This window comes from Apium graveolens, chromosome 6 (assembly GCF_009905375.1).
Source record: "Apium graveolens cultivar Ventura chromosome 6, ASM990537v1, whole genome shotgun sequence".
Taxonomy (NCBI): Eukaryota; Viridiplantae; Streptophyta; class Magnoliopsida; order Apiales; family Apiaceae; genus Apium; species Apium graveolens.
In genome coordinates, this window is record NC_133652.1 from 278,179,102 (window position 1) to 278,199,836 (window position 20,735).

At 35.9% G+C, this 20,735-nt stretch overlaps 2 protein-coding genes across 3 annotated transcripts; both read right to left on the minus strand.

Moving 5' to 3' along the window:
• Positions 1 to 14,543: 14,543 nt before the first annotated feature.
• On the minus strand, positions 14,544 to 16,050 carry LOC141668846 (purine permease 3-like). The gene is made up of 3 exons (XM_074475872.1): positions 15,976 to 16,050; positions 15,061 to 15,812; positions 14,544 to 14,950 (listed from the first exon to the last, which is right to left on the minus strand). The coding sequence occupies exons 2-3, from the start codon at positions 15,802 to 15,804 to the stop codon at positions 14,627 to 14,629; spliced, it is 1,068 nt and encodes a 355-aa protein (XP_074331973.1). The 5' UTR covers positions 15,805 to 15,812; positions 15,976 to 16,050; the 3' UTR covers positions 14,544 to 14,626.
• Positions 16,051 to 18,606: 2,556 nt separating this feature from the next.
• LOC141663730 (purine permease 3-like) lies at positions 18,607 to 20,481 on the minus strand. Of its 2 annotated transcripts, none has more exons than XM_074469526.1 (3): positions 20,331 to 20,481; positions 19,320 to 20,097; positions 18,607 to 19,215 (listed from the first exon to the last, which is right to left on the minus strand). In XM_074469526.1, the coding sequence occupies exons 2-3, from the start codon at positions 20,061 to 20,063 to the stop codon at positions 18,889 to 18,891; spliced, it is 1,071 nt and encodes a 356-aa protein (XP_074325627.1). In that variant the 5' UTR covers positions 20,064 to 20,097; positions 20,331 to 20,481; the 3' UTR covers positions 18,607 to 18,888. The 2 variants fall into 2 exon arrangements, with proteins under 2 accessions (XP_074325627.1, XP_074325628.1); XM_074469527.1 differs by lacking the exon at positions 20,331 to 20,481 and adding an exon at positions 20,229 to 20,330.
• Between the last annotated feature and the right edge of the window lie 254 nt (positions 20,482 to 20,735).

Here is a 20,735-nt window from a genome sequence, read left to right on the forward strand (position 1 = left end):
CAGAGCCAAGCGTTATAAACCTCAGAGATGATGTGACGTTAAGATAATAAGTTCACTAAGATAATAAGAACTCTTGCCAAGTTCATAGTCGGACTACCTAATGTAGTACTAATAGTTAAAACCCTTATGGGAACCCTTATAAATATCGTGATAGTAACATAGTTCGTTCTCGTATAGGGCAGCGGGGCACCGAACCCTGAGGTTTAGGAGCATCAGCATGAGGATGTTTTATTACATGTTGGAGATCAAATTGTGAATCTGATAGAGTACCCTAACGAGGGACCGGATGAGATTCATATTGAGAATGTTGCGATTGAGGATGTTATCCCAGAAGGGATTGTTGCCGAGGAGGATCTCGTGGAGGATCCTGACGAGAATAAAGAGAGGACCGCTGAGGAATTGATGACCGTAGTCAGGGCGACTACCAGAGCAAGAATGGCCGCGAGGGTGGCACTAGAGGATGAAGAGTTACCAAGGGCACAAAGGTTAATGAGGGCAGAAGGAGTGGGGCCTTCCACGGCACCAATTATACCAGTATCAGACCCTCTTCCCGAGGTTCCTGAAGATATCCATGAGGTTCCACCAATTCCTGTTCCCTTCCCTGTACAGAGCCCAGCACCTACTGAGGAAATGCCACCTTTATCCCCTGCACCATTGTCACCTGATACCGTGCTTGGTTATCCATTAGGATCCCCTGGGCCTGCACCACCTGCACCCCACGGACTGCTAGATGCAACCACTCAGGCTTCTCTTATCGCCGATTATTACATGACTTTGGGTGGCATGTCCGAGGCCCGTAATGTTAGGAGTTATCTGTTGGATCGACTTACTGCACCAAGGATTGAGGGTGGGGTACTTTCGGCAGGATTAGCTCATAGCATGGAAAGGATTGAGGCTACCACCCGTATTACTGCTAGAGGTCATCTTGAGGGTCAGATGGATCCAGCTCTACTTGCAACTATCTTAGACCTCATCACCTCTGTGATGGAGCCGGTTAGGGATGTCGTGCGTGCACACATTTCTTGATCCATGGTAGTGTGCAGAGCCAGAGCGATCAGACAAGGGTTTCATGTAGCACCGCTTTTGGAGGATTAGCCTAAGTTATGAATGATTAGTTTTAATGACTAGATGATTATCTATGGTAGTACTTTTGGGATAGAAGCGATCATATCACATGATGTAATTCTCTTCAATGTGTTCAGTTGTTGTACCCTCGAACCAATGGTTATGTATATATTCGTTAATTTCAGTTCAGATCAGCCTGGTTATGATAAGTTCATATTGTTAATTGCACTATTAACACTTAAGAGAGTGTCATGAAGTTTATGGAACTTGAGAATTCATAATTTGAAATCATGCAAGGACGGAACGAGGGAAAGACTTAAGCAAAGTAAATAAGATAAATATCCAGAGATTCTCAAAAAAAAAAAATTCCAAGCATTATGCCCCCATGAGGAATAAGATTAGGGGCAAAACCTTGAATGTGATAATCAGGGAAGTCGTAATTAAGCTATAAGGAACCCAGAATATAATGAAGTGGAAAATGAGGATTTCAAAATTAAAAGATAACCCCAATTATGGGGAGTAGGAAGAAATATTTAGACTGAGAAAACAGAAGTCGGGCAAGATAGGAAGAACCAGGATGGTACTCCTAATAGGCAATCCATGGACCTGCCTAAAACAAAACTTATACTTTTACCCCTAACCACCACCTTGAGGAAACAATGTGGTGTGAAATTCTTTCAAGACCTTTAAGTCGCTAAGCCCTTAGAGTTCCAAGAAACAAGCCGACCCAGTCGAGGCAAGAGCCTGGCTAAAGGAAATATAGGAATCATTTGAGATTCTAAATGATTGACGAATCACAAAAGACTGTTTTTGTCACTTACCCTCCTAAGAGAGAGACCACCCACTGGTGAAAGACCAAGAAAAGCACGGAGCAAGAGGTTATAATAAACTAATTAAAGTTCAGTCAATTGTTTTCAGGAAATTACTTCCCAAGGTTATGGAGATAGTGTAAAAGCTTTAGAGCCAGAACAAAGGCGGACGAGTATGATGAATTATGAACCTAAGTTGTAAAAGTTGTCAAGATTCGTTCTGAGGACACGAATCCAGAATGACGGGATGTTTGAAATCAATGCTTATGTTATGTTGGTTCATGAAATAATGATAAGAGAAAGGAAATTGAAAAGAAACTGAAGTGGAAAGGAATATAAAGGCAATAGAGTTTGAGGAATAATAAGGAAGTTGGGTATGAGGAAACCCTAAAGACTCGTAGCAATAGAAATAGAAAAGTATGTAATCGTCAGGATGAGGGTGATTCACCATGACTTAAATTGCTGGTTAAAGGCATAAGAAATACATATATTGTACCCCCTTTAAGTTGGGAGGATTCAAGGAAACCTTGAGATAGTTCAAAGGATAAATAATGAGATGCGGATAGACTGAGGAGACAAGGAAGTAAGAAATTAGGAAAAGTGGATGAAGGAAGTGACCTTCGAGAATGTGAAGTGTAAGACCGGTGGCTTGATACCCAGAAAGGGAGACGCCAGGTATGAAAGATATCCCAGCATCGAGGTGACTGTTGAGATAAACAACAAAAGTAAATAAGGAATTATTAAGAAGAAATTCACGTTGAACACGACCAATATCTTCCAGAACATCCTTGTTATCGTTACCAAATTAGGCAAGAAAAGCGGATAACCGTTGTTATCTTTTGGAGGCCATATTAATTGACCTCATTTTGAATACAGATGTTATTGTGAAATTAGGCATATACTATCAAGGTGGTAATGATTGAATAAGACACCCTTATCAGGAATATATGACTTGATTTATCCATGGAAGGATGCATGTACCTTTTTAAAGGTGGAATTAAGGATAGAACATCGGTAACTTAAAATGAATCCTAGGGGAATGCATAAAGGTTGGCATTTCACCCTTAATAGGGATAGTATGAGTTTTGGCAGTATGAATTGGAAAGGATTAAGGTAACAACAACCTTTAAAGAATCAATGGAGAAATTTTTCAAAAGTATATAGACAATGATTCTAGTATTAGTATATGGTATTTTGATATGCCCTGTATCTAGGGAATACAGGAGGTACGATTCAAGGATAACCTTAGAGGTTTTACAAGGAGAAAGGTAATATTCAAAATTTTCAAAATGTTGATAAAGGAAATATGACGTAATTATAATGATGCCAAGTGGGGCACGTGTTAAACCCCGAGAAAGTATGGATCGAACCAGTTTAGGTCGAAATTGTTCAGGGCAATTAGGGCCTAAGATTAAAGATGTTCTAAGTATGATTGAGAGTCAGTCGTGACAGTGATTAACCTCTAAAGACTGAGGCAATAACTTATGGAAAAAAATGGTGATATTTTTTTTTACTCATCAGATTTTAAGGAAAACATCTTCACATAAGCAGTGATTGAAATGAAATAAAGAAAATTTATTTGGAGGTGGTTAAAATGACATTGACTGTAAGGAAATTTTACTATCAAGAAAGGCCAAAGAGGTGGCCGACACTTTAAAGGTAAGAGGATAATTATAGGCGCTTGTGCCAAAGGAATACAGTGATGATGGTTAAAGCTGTGAAGGTTGTATTATAGTTTGGAAGATTGGCATTCCTTCTGATGACTGTGCAATACCCAACCGTAATAGTAGTTGGTAAAGGTTTAATTCGTGTAATCGCCATGAGCGGGCTATCTATCTCAGAAGGTACTATCTTGAGATAAGCCAGGACCATGTTTCGAAAAGGACTAGACGAACCTTCGAGTTAAGTCTTCTATTGAAGGTATATGATTAAGAATGGGATTAACCTGCTATCGTTGCTTTGATTAAAACTCTTCTGTAATTTTATCTGCTTCATGTCATGTATGTACATCAGGATCTAGAGTGTTCTTCATGAATTATGAATGGTAATTATGTTACCTCCTTAGGAGAATTCTATACGACATGTATGGACTCCGTATGGTTAGATATTAAGATTTCATGGAAAGTGAATTACGATAGTAGGTCAGTGGTGGACCATAGTAATGCAGCAATGATTCTGCGAGTAATGAGTCGATTACAACCATGAGAGTTGTATTGGAATGGATGTTGAGATTGAGTACCACTAATCGGGTCGTGGTGGTGTATAAGTTATCATTGATAGACTAATTAAGTAGATTATCTACCTATTGAATATTTATTCCTTCTTATCAATAGAGAGTCGTATTACTATACGAGGAAGGTTGCAGTGCAAGCATAGAATTCTAGTAACGGTGATGTCAAGAATGAAATCCCAGATTCGAATTTTGATGACGAGGGAGTTTCAAAGGTGATTGTGTATAAGCTCGTGCAAGAGCATGGGTCCATAGAATGATGGACGAACTAGCAAAAATATTTAGGCATGTGAAATGCGATGCGATAATACTTGATATATATACACATATGTTTTGTTCTCCTATGACAAACCTCTATAGTTCAGAGGTAGGTTCCAAGCCAGATATTTTGTGGCAGTATATTTTTTTTCATATATACAATTCTCTTCAATTCGTTCTTTTCTCTTCTTTTTATTTCATATAAACTGAGAAGAACAACCCTTCCAGAAGGGGAGGTATTGCCGAATGACTTTCTATCTGTGTGATAGAAGCCGAGTAGGATACCAGCTGTTGTTTAATTGCTTGTCAAGTACTAAAGGTTGGCCACCTTCTGTACTAACGATGCAATATAACAAGTGTTCATGATCATAGTGATCTCTCAACAAATTCCTTTACTTCTATATGATTGATCAAACTTTGGAAAATAGAAACAGCTGAAAAAGGAGTAGTAAAGTTATGGTGGTATCCGGAATGGAAACACATTCGTGATACTAAGGTTGACGTGGTTATTAAAAGGTTATAGAACGCTAACGAGCAAAAGTATCACCAGTATAATATTAGGAACGGAAGGTGGTAGCGATTACGAACTTGAAAAGAATGGGTATTGAGAAGCAAAAGCTCTAATGCTAAAAGCTATAATGAGAGTCTGTGCAATAGACTTGAAAGAATTTGGAATGATCACTTAACGCGGATTAAGTTTTCTCACGACAATAGATCATGTCATTATCGAGATGTCGCCTTATGAGATCCTTGAGGGAAGACAATGTCGATCTCCCTTATGATAGGATGAAGTTGTAGAGCACAAGATGCTCGGACCCGCAGTAGTTCAAAGGACCAAGGATATAATAGATCTAATCAGAGGACGGCCGGTAGTAGCCCAAGATGGACATAAAAAGTATGCTGATTTGACTCGAAAGGACAAAGAGTATTATGAAATAGGGGACCTAGTGATGTTAAAGGTATCCCTTGGAAAGGATTGATGAGGTTCGGAAAGAAAGGAAAGCTAAGTCTACAATTTGTTGGACCCTTGGATATATTAAGACGTATTGGGAAGTCAGCATACGAGCTAGCCCTACCCCCGAACTTGTAGCAAGTCATAACGTGTTTCACGTATCAATGTTAAGGAAGTGTAATTTGGATGACAGATAAATAGGGGCATATGAGCGCATAGACATGCAACAAGACGTAACCTATATGGAGCAACCAGAAAGGGTTATAGACTGAAAAAGGGACAAGTGCTTAGGAGAAGAGTTATCAAACTAGTCAGAATTTGATGGTAGAACCACAATGTGGGAAAATTACGTAAGAGTTAGAAAGTGCAATGCTAAGAAAGTATCCCTACTCATTTTCTATCTGATTCCGGGACGGAATCCTTTTAAGGAGGGGAGACTGTAATAACCCCAATTTTTGGAATTTTTGAAACCCTTATGAATAGTGTTTTGCTGATTTTGCTGAATAAGAAAACTTTTCATGCCACACTATGTAGGGGTTCTTTTATTGATCTTCTGGGATATTATTAGTACTCTATGTGGTATATAAGTGTATGTAAAGATTGTCAGAATGCAAATCCGAACACTTTGATTTTTCCCGAAAATCCACCAGATATCGAAAGAATTGAGTATAAGGTAACAGGATAAAAAGGATTTAAATTCAAGGATTTTAATAGAGGATCATAAAAGGAATATAATGTATTGATAAAGGTTAAGGGAACCTAAGTAATAAGATCCCGGGTATGATCCCTCAAACGATAAACGAAAACGAAAGTTAAGCGAACCGTATAACAGATCAGCGGTCATTAGCCAAATAATTAAAAGCTAATCAAAGAGATTAGTGGGGATGATGTCATCAAACCAATGAGAAGAGGGCAAGTAAGGGACGATGACATCACAAGGTGACATAAGCATGACATAGGGGGGAAGGAGGTGTGGATGAATGATAACCACACAAAGTTCAAGGTTAATAAGGTAATTAACCAAAATCTAATCAAAAACAACCAAGCTAAGCTAAACAAATCACAAACACAAAATCATTTCATTTCTTCAACCATTGCTCTCGGCTTTTCTCTCCATTTCAAGAAGAAGAATTTCAAAATTCAAGTTCCAAGCTTCCTTAATTGGTAAGATAATTATCTAGTACTCCTTATGCATAGATATAGCTATCCTATAAGTTTAAGCCTCCAAATCATTACCAATCTTCTCCAGGAAATCAATGAAGAAGATAATGAATAGTGATTTCAAGATTTTTAACTTGATTTTTCTTGTTTTTCCTTTAAGATCCAAGCGTCCCTAAGACATCTCAAGGCTTCTTAAGGCTTCCTAGCTACTCCAATCACTTCAAGGAAGGTATAACATCTCCAAACCCTAGCTTTACTTTGTATATTAGGATGATTTTGATTGTTATGGTAAAAGAGTAGCTTGATGCTTGTAGGTTTAGAGTTTGGGTTGGAGTTGTAGTGAATTGAATGTTGAATCTTGTTGATTAGTAAAGGACTTAAGTATAGTTTTAAATTCATGTTGAGAATAAAATAAATTGGAGAACTTGAGATGTTGGGGCTGTTGTAGTGTGATATGGATGGATTTTGGTTGTATGAATGAATTGGGGTTGATTGGTGGTTGATTTGGAATGGTATAAATTTGGGAAATCGCGTAAACATAGCCGTCATAATGTCCGATTTACTTTAGACTGCTTTTGTTCATAACATTAGGACCCGATAACTCCCTGCTAGGTTTTGACCATTGCCATGTTTAGATATTTCATGTTATGATCTTCATTTTGATATGTGGTTCGTTTGATTCCGATGTACGGTTTAGGAGAAACGACCGTTTTAAGTAACGGCGTTTTGCGAATGAAACATTTCCCATCGCCTTACTTTGAAACCTTGGTTAAAGACCTTAAAGGACTAATTGGAGTATGAAACAATTATGTTAAGTGGATTAGGCAGTTGGTAAGGTACTCGCGAAAGAATCGCCTTAAGAGAATCATTAAGCGCAAAGCGAGCGTTAGAGTCTAAATTGGTTAAAGTATAGAATTACAAGTGACTTTGGTTTAATTCCAACTTATATGTTGTTTATAGGTTACCAGACTCGTCCCAAGCCATTTATAACCCCCAATCGCTCAGGCAAGTTTTCTACCCGTTATACTGTTGTTGTGATGTAAATATATGTATATGCATTATCTTGTGATAAGTGCATGATTGTTATTAGCAAATTTTGCGATATATTGGAGCATGCTGATATGGTATATATGCACGTTTGTTTCGTAATCTGGTTATCTATCTGTTGATTTCAATGCTTATAGTTGCATAATACCTATGCTAGAGATAAGCAGTAGTTGCGTATACCCTTAGTATAGGGGACCCAAAGGTGGACATATTTATAAACCGGGAGTCGATGTTCCCGAGTATATTATATATATATATATATTTATATATATAGGGATATAGTTTTCAAAACTATTGATCGAATAAGGTTTATTCGATAACTTTATTTTATTTAATGAATATTATTTGAATATTCATTCGAGGACTTATGACTCTGTTTATTCTATTTAATGATTATTAATTGGATATTCATTTGAGGATGTATGACTCCGTTTATTTTATTTAATGAATATTATTTATAATATTCATTCGAGGTATTATGACTCCGCTTATTATTTAATAATATTCTTTATTTTATTAAAGAATAATGTTTCGATAATCAAACTTATTTTCGATTATTCAAATAAAGATAGTACTTTCGTATAAGTATATCTTTGGTTATTTAATATTCATTTCAAGTATGAGTTTTAAAACTTCTACTTCGATTATTTTTATAAGGATTATCTTTATGAGAATATTATTTAAATAATAATATTCAGATATTTCTAATATATCGGGACTGATTTATTTTAATAAATCAGCAGTACTCCAAACATTCTTAAAAATGTTTTCGAGTCTTCAAAATGATTTCTAAAAGTTAGGGCGGATCCCAAAACTCATTCTTTTATATTTAAGATCCTCCTTTCGAAGGGGATTTAAATACTCGCTCAAAACCTGGGGGATCCGGCTCTGTGGTGTATTTTACATTCGCAACGTGATTGCTGTTTTGAGAAAATAATTTGATTACTTGCCCAACGTTCGGGAAGTAAGTCCCTCTAATTGAGTCGGCATAAGCGACAGGCCGGGGACGGTCTATCAAAGTGTAAGTGGCTGGGTGGCAGTCCATCAACGTGTAAGAGGCCGGGTGGCGGTCCAGCACAAGGTCCTTATGTGGCCAGGGTGATGACCGGTGGGGGATTCATCCATCTACTAGTAGAAAAGGTTACTTATTGGTATCTTTTCCTGATCAGCAAGATATCGAGTTTATGCCAAAATTCTTTTCCTTTCCAAAATTCATTGGATGTTACAAACTCTGTTCATACTTTACATAACAGAGGTTCCAGGAAATGTTTAAGAGATATATATGTGGATATATATATCGGGACTAAATAAAGTATCTCGTAACTTTATTTCATTCAATAATATTTCAAAGATTGAATCTATTCAAATCTTGTCTTGTAGTCTCATCTATGTGATGAAATGTTGAAAGCTCATTATAACTTGAACGGTGGTAGTTCAAGTAGTATTTGGAAAAGATATAAGTATATTGGAGTATCTTGTAACTTCATATTTTAAACTTATATCTAGTAAATGATTATCTTATGCATATCAAAGATTTTCAGAAAAACGTGGAGACAAGGTTAGATATATGAGATCACCTTACAATGATAGTTTTATACAGTTATAAACTGGAACTCTGTGTATATTATGCATGGAAGAGGACTTCCAAGATTTTGAAAAGTATATATGTATATATACTGAATATTTTGCGACTTCATCGCATTAAGATATCAAACTTGGTTCATTTCTTTTGACCAAGACTTTCATGAGTACTATGAGAAGGCTCATATATTGTTAATCATTATACATATTATTTTGGTGGGCTTGCTGCTCACCCTTGCTTTCTTCTTTCATCACACAACAACAGATAGAAAAGATGAACAGGACCAAGCTCCCGATTCGCAAGCGGTTAGAAAACGTTCCGTAGTCTTCTGGAAGCGTTGATGCCGTCGTAGCTGAGGTAGGAGCTACCAATAGGCTAGGTTTTCAACTATTGATGAACCAGACTTATGTATAATATGAATTGTAATAATGGCAAGAAATATGTAAATTTATTCAGAACCCTTTTAAGGTGTAACGGTTTATAATTGTGGAATATAAGGACTTGTGTTATTTTTGAGTGTTCATCTCTGAGACTATAACTTGTGGTGTGTGTATTTATTGTGGGGTCACAGTACAGAGTAGTTGATTATTTATTAAGATTGGGTGTTATTAAGGGAAATGGAACTCGTGACAACCCGGATCCCCGATCCCGGATTTGGGGATGTTACATGTTCTAAAAGGCAAGTCTCCCGAAGGACGTACTCGCCCCTAGAAAACCCTTCGCCTGCCATCTTTAAACTCCGAACCGCCCATCAGCCCCCGGGTCGGCTCCCGAAGGATGTTCTTAGGCCAAGAACCCCCCGAAGAGAGTTCTTGGCCAAAAAACACCTCGCATGCCATCTTTAAACCCAAGCGGGAACCCAGAAAAACTTCTATTTCCTACCCAGAAAATGCCCAAAAAGTTAAAAATCCCAAAAAACGCAACGACACACGCGTAAAACCCAGAAAAATCCCCTAAACCTAGAGCCCAGACAAAGGCCATTGAGCCCACATGCAAACACCATAAAACACAAAAACTTACATGCAAATGTAAAAGGCAACTGCAAAGCAAGAAAAGGGACCTACTGATTTGAAGGTGTTCTTGGATTGAGATGGGATAATCTGGGAAGATGGAGTTGTTGTTGCCCGTGATTAAAAAATTCACCGCGGTTCTTTGCTGTGTGTGGAGAAACTAGAAGTGATAAAAGGAAAGGAAATGTACGAATAGGCTTATATAGGCGCCTAAAATAAATTCAGAAAGGTGACGTTTGGGGGTTTTAAACAAACGACCCAGATTAAAACAGTTGAGATTCAACGGCTGAGAATGAGCCATGGAAAGACGTGCCAACAGCTGTCGAGTTAATGCACTGCAAGTTCCCACAAGCTTGCCACGTGTACGACCGAAGATCGAGGCGGAACTGAAACGGTCGCCCTAGGGTTTCTTCACCCCAATATGGGTCGAGACCGGTGTCCGTCGGCAGGCCGGAAGGCCCAGCCGAAGGACAGGGACATGTTGGTTATAGGCCCAACAGGGCCCGTCAAACGAAGGCCCAATATGCGATTAGGCCACTGGGCCGAAGGACCTTCAGGCCCGCGAGACGAAGGCCCACGGAAGCCCAAGCCAAGGCCCACTACTCGCAGACCGTTGGAAAGAACAAGGGACATAACGCCCGTTTTTCACTCCCTCCTTAATGATCAGAAACGAAAGAGCATTCATGGCATAATTGGGTATAAAAACCCTTTTGAAGTAAGACAAAAGACACATTCTCGCATACACTCTGTTTTTCTTGTATTATTACCACACCCTTACTACCAGATTCTTATTCTCACACCGGAGGTGAATCGGGGGTACAAACCCTCGCATTCTCTTCACTTTCAGGTATCATCTGAAGCCACCTTCAAGGCAGCCGAAACCTGTTCAAACTCTCGAAGGAATCTGGGCGTAACAATAATTAAGAGGTTCATCATCTCATAATACCATATACCGTTTACTTTCATTTATATTGCAGAATATGGGGTATATAATATTTTAAGTTTAACAAATTGTCGGATAAGAAGTATGTGTATCGCGGGTAAAAGTTCCTAGTTTGTACTAATAATTGAATATGTTGAATTTCAAATAAAATTCAAATTCAAAATTTCTTGTTTTGTTTTGTAATTCTCTATCGGTTTTAATGAACAGTTGGATACTCGAATAATGGTACTTCTAACCATCTGAAAGGAATAATGCGGTGGATGGATTCTATCTGGCATTTATAGTGACGAGACTAGAGATGCACAAAAAACCCGGGCCCGATCCGGTCAAAGCCCGGTCAAGCCCGGCCCGGTCCCGGCCCGGGCTTCGAGCCTCGACGGGCCCTATATTTTTAGGCAAAGCCCGGCCCGACCCGGCCCGGTTAAAAGCCCGGGCTTCAGCCCGGCCCGGCCCGATTAAAAGCCCGAAAAAGCCCGGTTATAATCTGATTATTCTAATATATTTTCATATATATTTATAAATTCACATTTACTATACATATAAATAATACTTTAAACACATATATATTTACATATTTGTGATTAATAATATTATTTATATACTTCGTTGCATAAATAATGAAAGAATATATAATAAGTACACTATATATATTTGGATATCATTATCATGAATATTTGGATATCATTGTTATCATAACAATGATATCATTGTTATCATTGTTATCATAACAATGATAGAATATATCATATAAACATGTTTATTTTTTGCCGAACTTAAATGTTTTCAACGAAGTAATGTTTTCCTAAAATATTCCATGTAAACTAATACATTTTTACGATGATCTAGTTGCTAACACATGTATTCTTCGGAATCTCTAATAATACTAGCTCCGATTTAAATTAGAAAAAAGCCCGGCCCGATCCGATCCGGCCCGAAAAAAAGCCCGGTTAGGCCCGCCTCGAGGGCCCAAACGGGCTTTGAAATTTCCGGAAAGCCCGGCCCGGTCAAAGTCAAAGCCCGGCCCGGGCAAAGCCCGGGCTTTTTAAGGCCCGGTCAACGCCCGGCCCGGTGGGCCTTTTGTGCATCTCTAGACGAGACAATGTGTGGCATAAGCACTACAATGCTCAATATGTTGAATGGATACTAGTCAAGTACAAAACAGATACATGGCGGATATACATGTCTATGTGGCAGACTATTATACGTAATATCTAAAATTTCGATAACTCTAACGGGAGTTAGGTATATTTTTAGATAAAAAAAATGGCACGCTATATTTATTGAATGTACTCTCATCATCTAAATCAATACACGTCAGCTCTCATGCTTAAAATATTGTCTAACCTAATACTATCTTATGTTTCTATGTTATAAATATTTTTTTATAATAAATAGCATACTACTTTAAATTATTTTTAAATACTATTTAATTATTAACCAAAATAAAAAATTCTAATATTATATTATAATAAATTATGCTTCATTTAAAAATTATATATACATATGTAAGTAATGTTTATTAATTTTATGTTTTTCATTTTTAAATATGTTATTATATTTATAATTGTAATAATTTTTTATTTTATAATATTTAATTTAAAATATTTTCATAAATATAAAAAATAAAAATATTGTCAATAAATATTTTTGATTTAAATATATGTTTTATTTTCAATTGTATTAAATATAATAAGCTTAAATTAATTTTAATTGTATATTTAAAATTATAAATAAAATAATATTTTGAATATAGCTAATACCACTGGAGTATAAATCTTATACGTTCAACAAAATTTTAGTTAATGGTGTTTTAGGTAACAAGTTTACCTAATAGCCTTGCAGATGCTCTAACAGCATCTCTAACGTGATACACCTATATATTGAATGAAAGGCCATCATCCATATCAAATCCACGTCAATTTTCTCCAAAACTTAACTATGATACACTCTCACACCTGTACATATATATAAACATTTATAATTTGATATTTATAGTATATATATAACTATATGTAGTGTAATGTCAAGTGTACATATTAAAATATTTTACTTGAAAAATATAAGTTTTCTTTTAGTGTTAACCAAATTTATATTACTTATATAAAATCTACTAATAAACTAATATAATAAAAAAGTTAGCAAATGTTTTGAAATATATAATCAATGTATAATAACTAATTTTTTTACATGTTTAAATATTACAATAATATCATTAAATATGTTTTTATGAATTGTATAACTTATTTTCACTTGTATTAAATAAAAAATAATCAATGTATTAATATTTCTTTCACAATACTTTTTTTATCAAAAAGTAGTCATTAAAAATATTAGTGTTCAAATTTAAAATTAACAAATCAAAATTACTTTTTCAAATATAGCTAATCATTATAGCTAATACCAAAATTTCTTAGCGCTTCAACAAATTTTAGATAATATATATTTTATATAATTTTAGCTAATGATTATAGCTAATGATTAAAGTACAAAAACTGATAAATAAGTTTTTAAGCCTGCAATAATTTTGTGATCAGTTTTATTTGAATTATGCACAAAAACATTAAGTTCTGTATATTTCCATTAGCCACTCAAAATGCAGCTTCCGGGTGGTACATATAACATAAATAAGTTCTTGCACTTCGGAAAAGAAGCATACCAATCAAACTTCTTCTTCCACATTTGAAGCATTTCTTCGTGGACACTCGTAGAAAGAACCTCGTATCCAATCAAAATAGAAGTTTTATAAACCAACTAAATCTCAAACAAAAATGAAAAATAATGTTCAACATCAGCTCGGTTATAACAAGCTACAAATTACTGCAGTCAGATCATACTATAAAACCTCGGTTAGAGCAAGTCCAATGGTGCTATTGCTATATTATAGCACCAAATGCAAAAAACTCAATTCCAAAGGGGTACCATACTTAGATGCAAATATGTATATATGCATCCTTGGTTCTATATTTGAAACCAAAGATGCATTTTTGTCACGTCATTCATTATTATAAATGGAGGGAAAAAGTTAAATAATTGTTGTCTTGTATATTTTAAAGTATCAAAATAATATTAAATTAAGTAGAAATTAAAAAGTTTATGAAAATTTGAAACTAGTTATGAAACTAGCATTGGAGTGCAACTTTTATTTTAGCACCAAAAAATATTTTTTTGTGCTAAATTATAATAATGAATATAGTCATTTTGCATTTAGTATTGGACTTGCTCTTGGAAGCTTTCGAGATGTAGGCTCAGTCCAATATCGAGAATGAATTCCTTTTAAACGAAGTTTGGGAATGAGTAATGATACTCATACTATGACAAGTGTAATGTTGAATATGTTTGATAAATTATTTGCTTATTAACCTTTTGACCCTTAAAGTGCGTTTATATCCATAAACCCTGAAATAAGATTTCTGTACACAACTTATCAATTTATTAATACAAACCCTTGAAAATGGAAATTTAAAGGTAAAGGACCAACAGGCTACACCAACACAAGTACACAATCTATTAATTGAAATGATGTGACAAACTGCTTCTGTACGTACAAGATGAACATAAATTGCATTGTCTTACTGTGACGGATCAAGATTTGAAGCTTCCTTCTTCCTTGTAACTTGGAACTCCCCATAGAAGTAGGACAAGAAACCCCAAAGACATAGCGCTAGAGAAACCGCCTTCTCAACTTGAAACTTGTCATGGAAGAACAAAACCGCCAAGGTCTCTGTCACTGGCAGTAGCGTCGCAATTAAAATGCCAGAAAGCAAAGAAGAGCCACAGAATATGACTCCTGTTGCTCCAAGGTGGAATAACTGCCAAAGGATTGTGTCAAAGAATAAAACTAAATAATACATCGTTTTTCCAAGCTTAAACTCCTCTGCTTCTCTTGGAATTGCCTGCAATATTGAGCCATATGCAGAGTAAAGTAGAAAGATTAGTATGTTAAAATTAGGATTAGATTAGGAAAGATATCACCAGTTCTTAATCTATTAGTCATGAGACATACCGTGAAGTCGTGGTGCACAAACATGCCTATGGCACAAACAACAGTGGCAAAGAATGACATGACCACCTGTGTTTCCATGACTACAGAATAATTCATCTGCTGTTTACCCATCCTGCACATTAACTCGATTGATGGTAGTATAAACGCATACATTGCAGATGCTCCAAAAGTCATTACGAGACCAAAAAAATATTGCTTATTGGACTCGTTAGCAGGACGATCAGAACTAGTATGAAACGCAAGAAGGAGAGCTCCAATACATAACAAAAAGACAGAATTAATAGTGAAGCTGGTGAACTTTTGCTTAACCAAAAGAAACGCAAATCCAGCAGTAAACGCCAACTGAGTAGCTGTTATAAGTGCAGAGGTCGATATAGGAAGGCGAGATATGCCATAGGAATACAAATAATCAGCAGCACCGGTGAGAATGCCAATAACAGCACAGGGAATAATGAGAGCAGGTCTAATCGATATGAGCTTAGTCCCGGGAATGCCCTTGCTTCGACGATACAAATAAGAAATTATGATTGGGATGATGAGAAAAGGCCAGCCAGCTGTTTGTAGAGAGCTTGACACCCAAACTCGCTTCCCCCCTTTCACAAAGTACAGTCGCTCCACTTGAGGACCACCACAACCACCTAGAGCTAAAATCACACAATTCAAGATGAGGAAGAATCTATTCATGGATTTGCTCATTTGATTCTCATTATAGTCCATCTTGTTGTTTGTAACTGGAATAGACATTTCGGTAACTGTAATGCACAAAAAATATGTTCGTATGAATGGAGCTGGACTAACCAAAACTGAATGCCTAATTAAACATGACTAATAATCGAATCACAAATTACATTCTGAAGAGACAAAACGCAAGTAAAATCTTATGATTAAATCAGTTCAAATAAAGTAAAATCTTACCTGTTGGAGCCACAAGACCAGTTGCTGCACCTTCACCGAATAAAGTTGCACCCTCTTTAGCCCCCTGCTAAAAAATTTATGCCCGGTAGTAATAAATTGAAAGAATGATAAAAACTTATAGTCCTAAAATAAAAAAAAATTGTGGCATATAGTAATAAATCTAAACAACAAGATATCGATAATATTTACGTGGATCCTAAGTATGAAAGATATCTATTTTTTAAGTTGTCTTTAGAAAAAAATTAAAAAATGTGCCCCAAATATTTATTTTGTATCTATATTTTTTTCTTTTTTTCTTTCATGTATATAATAAAAATATGTCCCGAAAATTTAATTTTATAATCTTGTTATCCTGTTATAGGAAGACTTTTAAGCTAACGTAATATATAACTTTTGTTATCCTGCTATATTATTTTTTAAAATTTTATATATAGTGACCGTTTAGGAAATCTTAAAATAAGTAATTTATGACTTAAAATTAATAAGTGGTTTAAAAGTGATAAGTATATAATACTTATAAGTTAGTTAAGTGTTTGGTAAATTTTACTTATAAGTCATAATTTCTTTTAACTTAAATGAACTAAAATAAATAATTTTTAAATATAATTATCTTAATTCATGACTTTTTAATTAACTTAACTTTATAAAACATAAATTTAAAAACTAAAATTAATAAAAAAGTTAAAAATCAGAATAAATTATAGAAAAAGTATGTCATTACTAATATTAAACTTATCAGTTATAAATTCTAACTTATAAGTTGTGTCGGTCACTTACGCCTTATACCAATAAGGGTTTATACCAATAAGTCATTTATTTATTGGCGGCACCCATAATAAATATAAAAGGAAACTTATCTTACTTTTTGGTACTCAAATATAATGTCCGTTAAAATATAAGTATTAGAGTCATTGGATTCACTATTTACAAAATATTAACTTTATTTACGATTTCAATTACTCCTTTTATTATCACTTCATTTAGTTACTCATTGCTTCCTCTTTCTTTGGTCGAATCTCACTTCTCTAATTCTGTATAACAGAGAAGGGGTGGGAAAAAATCATTTAAGGCTTATTATTAGTAAAATTTAGAATCATTTTCTTATTCTTATTTTCTATTGTTTCGTAAGCAAGTGATAAGGTTTTGATGGTCAAATGAATTACCAAGATATGGTATTTTTATAACCGTATATCCGTTAATGCGAGTATTTAATTTATATACAAGTGATAAGATTTTGATGCCCAAATTAATTATCAAGACTTTCGCATGAATTCAAACTTTCGCATGATAATGCGATATCCAAGTTCAAGGATTTTCGCCAATCATAGCGAACTGTTTGTACCATTGAGGAAAGTGTTGAATATAGTATAAGATCGTGTTGAACTCTTCCTCTACCGCCTTAAATTTTTGAATGAACTAGTTACTTAACACACAAGCCCCCAAATTCATAATTTGTTGGTGCACTTAGAAGTAACGGTTTCATCTAAACTCAACCAACTCTACAAAAAATTTAGAGTTTGTGGTTGATAATATATTGCAGACTCCGGAGAATACATCCGGGTGATTCTTGATAATTATTGCGGTAAGCAGTAATATTCCTGGCACAATAAGTTTACTGTTTACCATAACTATTGATCAACCGGTGGAAGAGTGCACTAATTCTGCTTGCACGGTACGCACCTCCGAAGATCGGAATGTGTACCCATTGTGTTGTTGAAATCTGAAGTTCCATCAATGACAATACTTGATCACTCACTCCCACCCTCACTGGTGGATCCAGCTTGTAATACATGGGGGTTGGAAAAAAAGTTAACAAGCTCGAGCCAAATATTTGGCATGTTCTGCTCGAGTTCGGCTCGAAATAATCTCGAGTTCGGCTCGAAAAAATTCAAAAATACGATCTTATTTATTAGATTATTCAATATCTTTGTGTAAGGCTCTAATACGATTCGGGCGAGCGGCTCAAACTCGTTTTACTAGGCTCGGCTCGTTTCGTAAACGAGCTCGAGTCCGGTTATAGGTTTCGGCTCGTTTAATTAAACGAGTCGGCTCAACTCCACTCATTAAATTAAATGAGCCAAATTCGGATAGTTTTTTAGGCTCGATTTAGTCTAAAATTGAACGGGCGGACTCCAAACCCTTTTCGCTGATGTAAACACAGAAAGCAGAAAATAGTTTGTAGTCGGTGAATGCGAATTTTGTCCTAGAAATAGTTTTTCGGAAACCAAGATTTTAGAGGTGACTTTCAGGAACATAAAGATTTGATCCCTATTCCCTAATATATTGCAGTCTGATAAACTGGGAGCATGTTGGCTGGCGAAGCAGAGAGTTGCAACGCCCTTGAACTCTGTCCAGGCCATTCTTCCGAGAGACCACCATCCGTGTTCTTCGAAGACTCAGCTGGGAACCATCTTGGGCGGCTGATTCGCATTGCATTCCTCTGTTATAGCACTAAAGCGTCTATTTGTTGTACTAAAAATTGTCCCAGAACACTCTGGAAAAGGTTTTAATTTTAAGCAAACCCAATTGTTTATACAGTATTGCACAACTCTTTTCTAGAGTTTACAATGTTTATTTGTTTAGGACAGTTTGTACAATGAGTATTGTTCATTGCATGCATATTCAGTCCAGTGAATAATATACCTTAATATTATATTTAATGAAAACAAGGCAAGATTTATGACGCATGCATGATATACAAACATAGTACACTGTTGTCTGTTGTGTTTTAGCATCTTTAGACTAAACTAAATTATTTTCAATTTACATTAACAAGAATCACATCTCTAATGTGGCAATGACATCACTTTGTTCTGCAGATTTAAGTACATCCAGTAGGCTACACCAACACAATTTGATATACTCAGGACAAACTGATCATATACGTGCAAGATCAACGTAAATTACGTTGTGTTATTGTGAGAGATCGAGATTTGAATCTTCCTTCTTGTTCTTAGTACTTTGAAACTCTCCATAAAAGTAGGACAGGAAACCCCAGAGAGAAAGAATTAGAGAAATCGCCTTCTCAACTTGGAACTTGTCGTGGAAGAACAACACTGCCAGGGTCTCTGTCAGTGGCAGTAGGCTGGCAATTATAATGCCAGAAAGCAAAGAAGAGCCGCAGAAAATGACTCCTGTTGCTCCCAGGAAGAACAACTGCCAGAGGACTGCGTTAAGGATGAGAGTCAAATAATATATCGTTATTCCAAGCTCAAACTCCTTTGCTTCTCTTGGAATTGCCTGCAATGTTGCACCACGTGAAGGGGGACAAAAAAATTGAAGTATGTTAGTATTAGGATTGAGTAAGATTCTAGTATACTTAATCTACTAGTCATGAGATATACCGTAAAATCATGGTTCACAACCATGCCTATTGCACAAAAAACAGTGGCAAAGAATGACATAACCACCTGCATCTCCATAAGTAGGGAATAATTTATGGGCTGTTTGGCCTTTTTGCACATTAACTCGATTGCTGGTAGTATAAATCCATACAATGCCGCCGCTCCAAGAGTCATAAAGAAGCCTAAAAAGTATTGCTTGTTAGACTCGTTAGCAGGACGATCAGAGCTAGTATGAAATGCAAGAACCACGGCTCCAATACATAACAAAAAGACAGCATTAATGGTGAAGCTGGTGAACTTTTGTTTAACCAGAAGAAATGCAAATCCAGCAGTAAACGCCAACTGCGTAGCAATTATAAGAGCAGAGGTCGATACAGGAAGGCGAGACACCCCATAGGAATACATATAATCATCAGCCCCGGTGAGAATACCTATAATAGCACAGGGAATGATAAGAGAAGGTCTGATGGAAATGAGTTTTGTCCCGGGGATTCCCTTGTTTCGACGATACAGATAAGAGATTATGATTGGGATAAAAAGTAAAGGCCAGCCAGCAGTTTCTAGACAGCTTGACAACCAAACTCGCTTTCCCCCTTTCACAAAGTACAGTCGCTGCATCTGAGGACCACCACAATCACCTAGTCCTAACATCAAGCAATTCAAGACAAGGAGGAGTTTCTTCATGGATTTGCTCATTCCTTTCTCATTGTAGTCTATTATATTGTTTGAAACTGAAATGGCCATTTCATAAACTGATTATTCTGGCAACTCGGATAATCTGCAATGAACAAAAAAATACGTTAAGAGCATGTATGGGGCTGCACTGACAAAAAACTGAATGCTCAAGTAAACATGACTAATAATTATGTCAATGACATATTATACTTAGTGCTACAGGACATTGTATACCAGAGTATAATGAATTAAGAAGATTGCTTAACGACTAAGTATTACTTAAGACTGTGGTACTCAGCTTGATCAAGCTAATTCTATATGACTCTGAAAGTTTACCTGTCACAAACTCAATATTCTAAAAAAGTAACGAGTACACCTCTAAAGCTTAACTCTCTGAATTGCACTTTTATTCACTTATTCTTCGGAGTCATATGAAATTGTCTACTCATAAGTGGTACTTATCATGTTACCACTAGTTAAAAGGTATCTTGCATAAGCAAATTAGCCATCACAGAAAGCAGAGGTGGAGCGTGCAATATCGTTAACCCCACATAATTAAACCTGATAAGATAGTTGTCATCAGCTCACTTTGAGACCTACTTTGTTGCAGGGGTTGTTGAAGTCCAACTTTAAGTCATTTTGCTGTTGATCATCTATTCGCCTAGAATGTAATAAATCTTTCGAAGCCTTTAATTTATACAGATCCGAAATATACAGTTAGACTCAGTTATATGATTATGA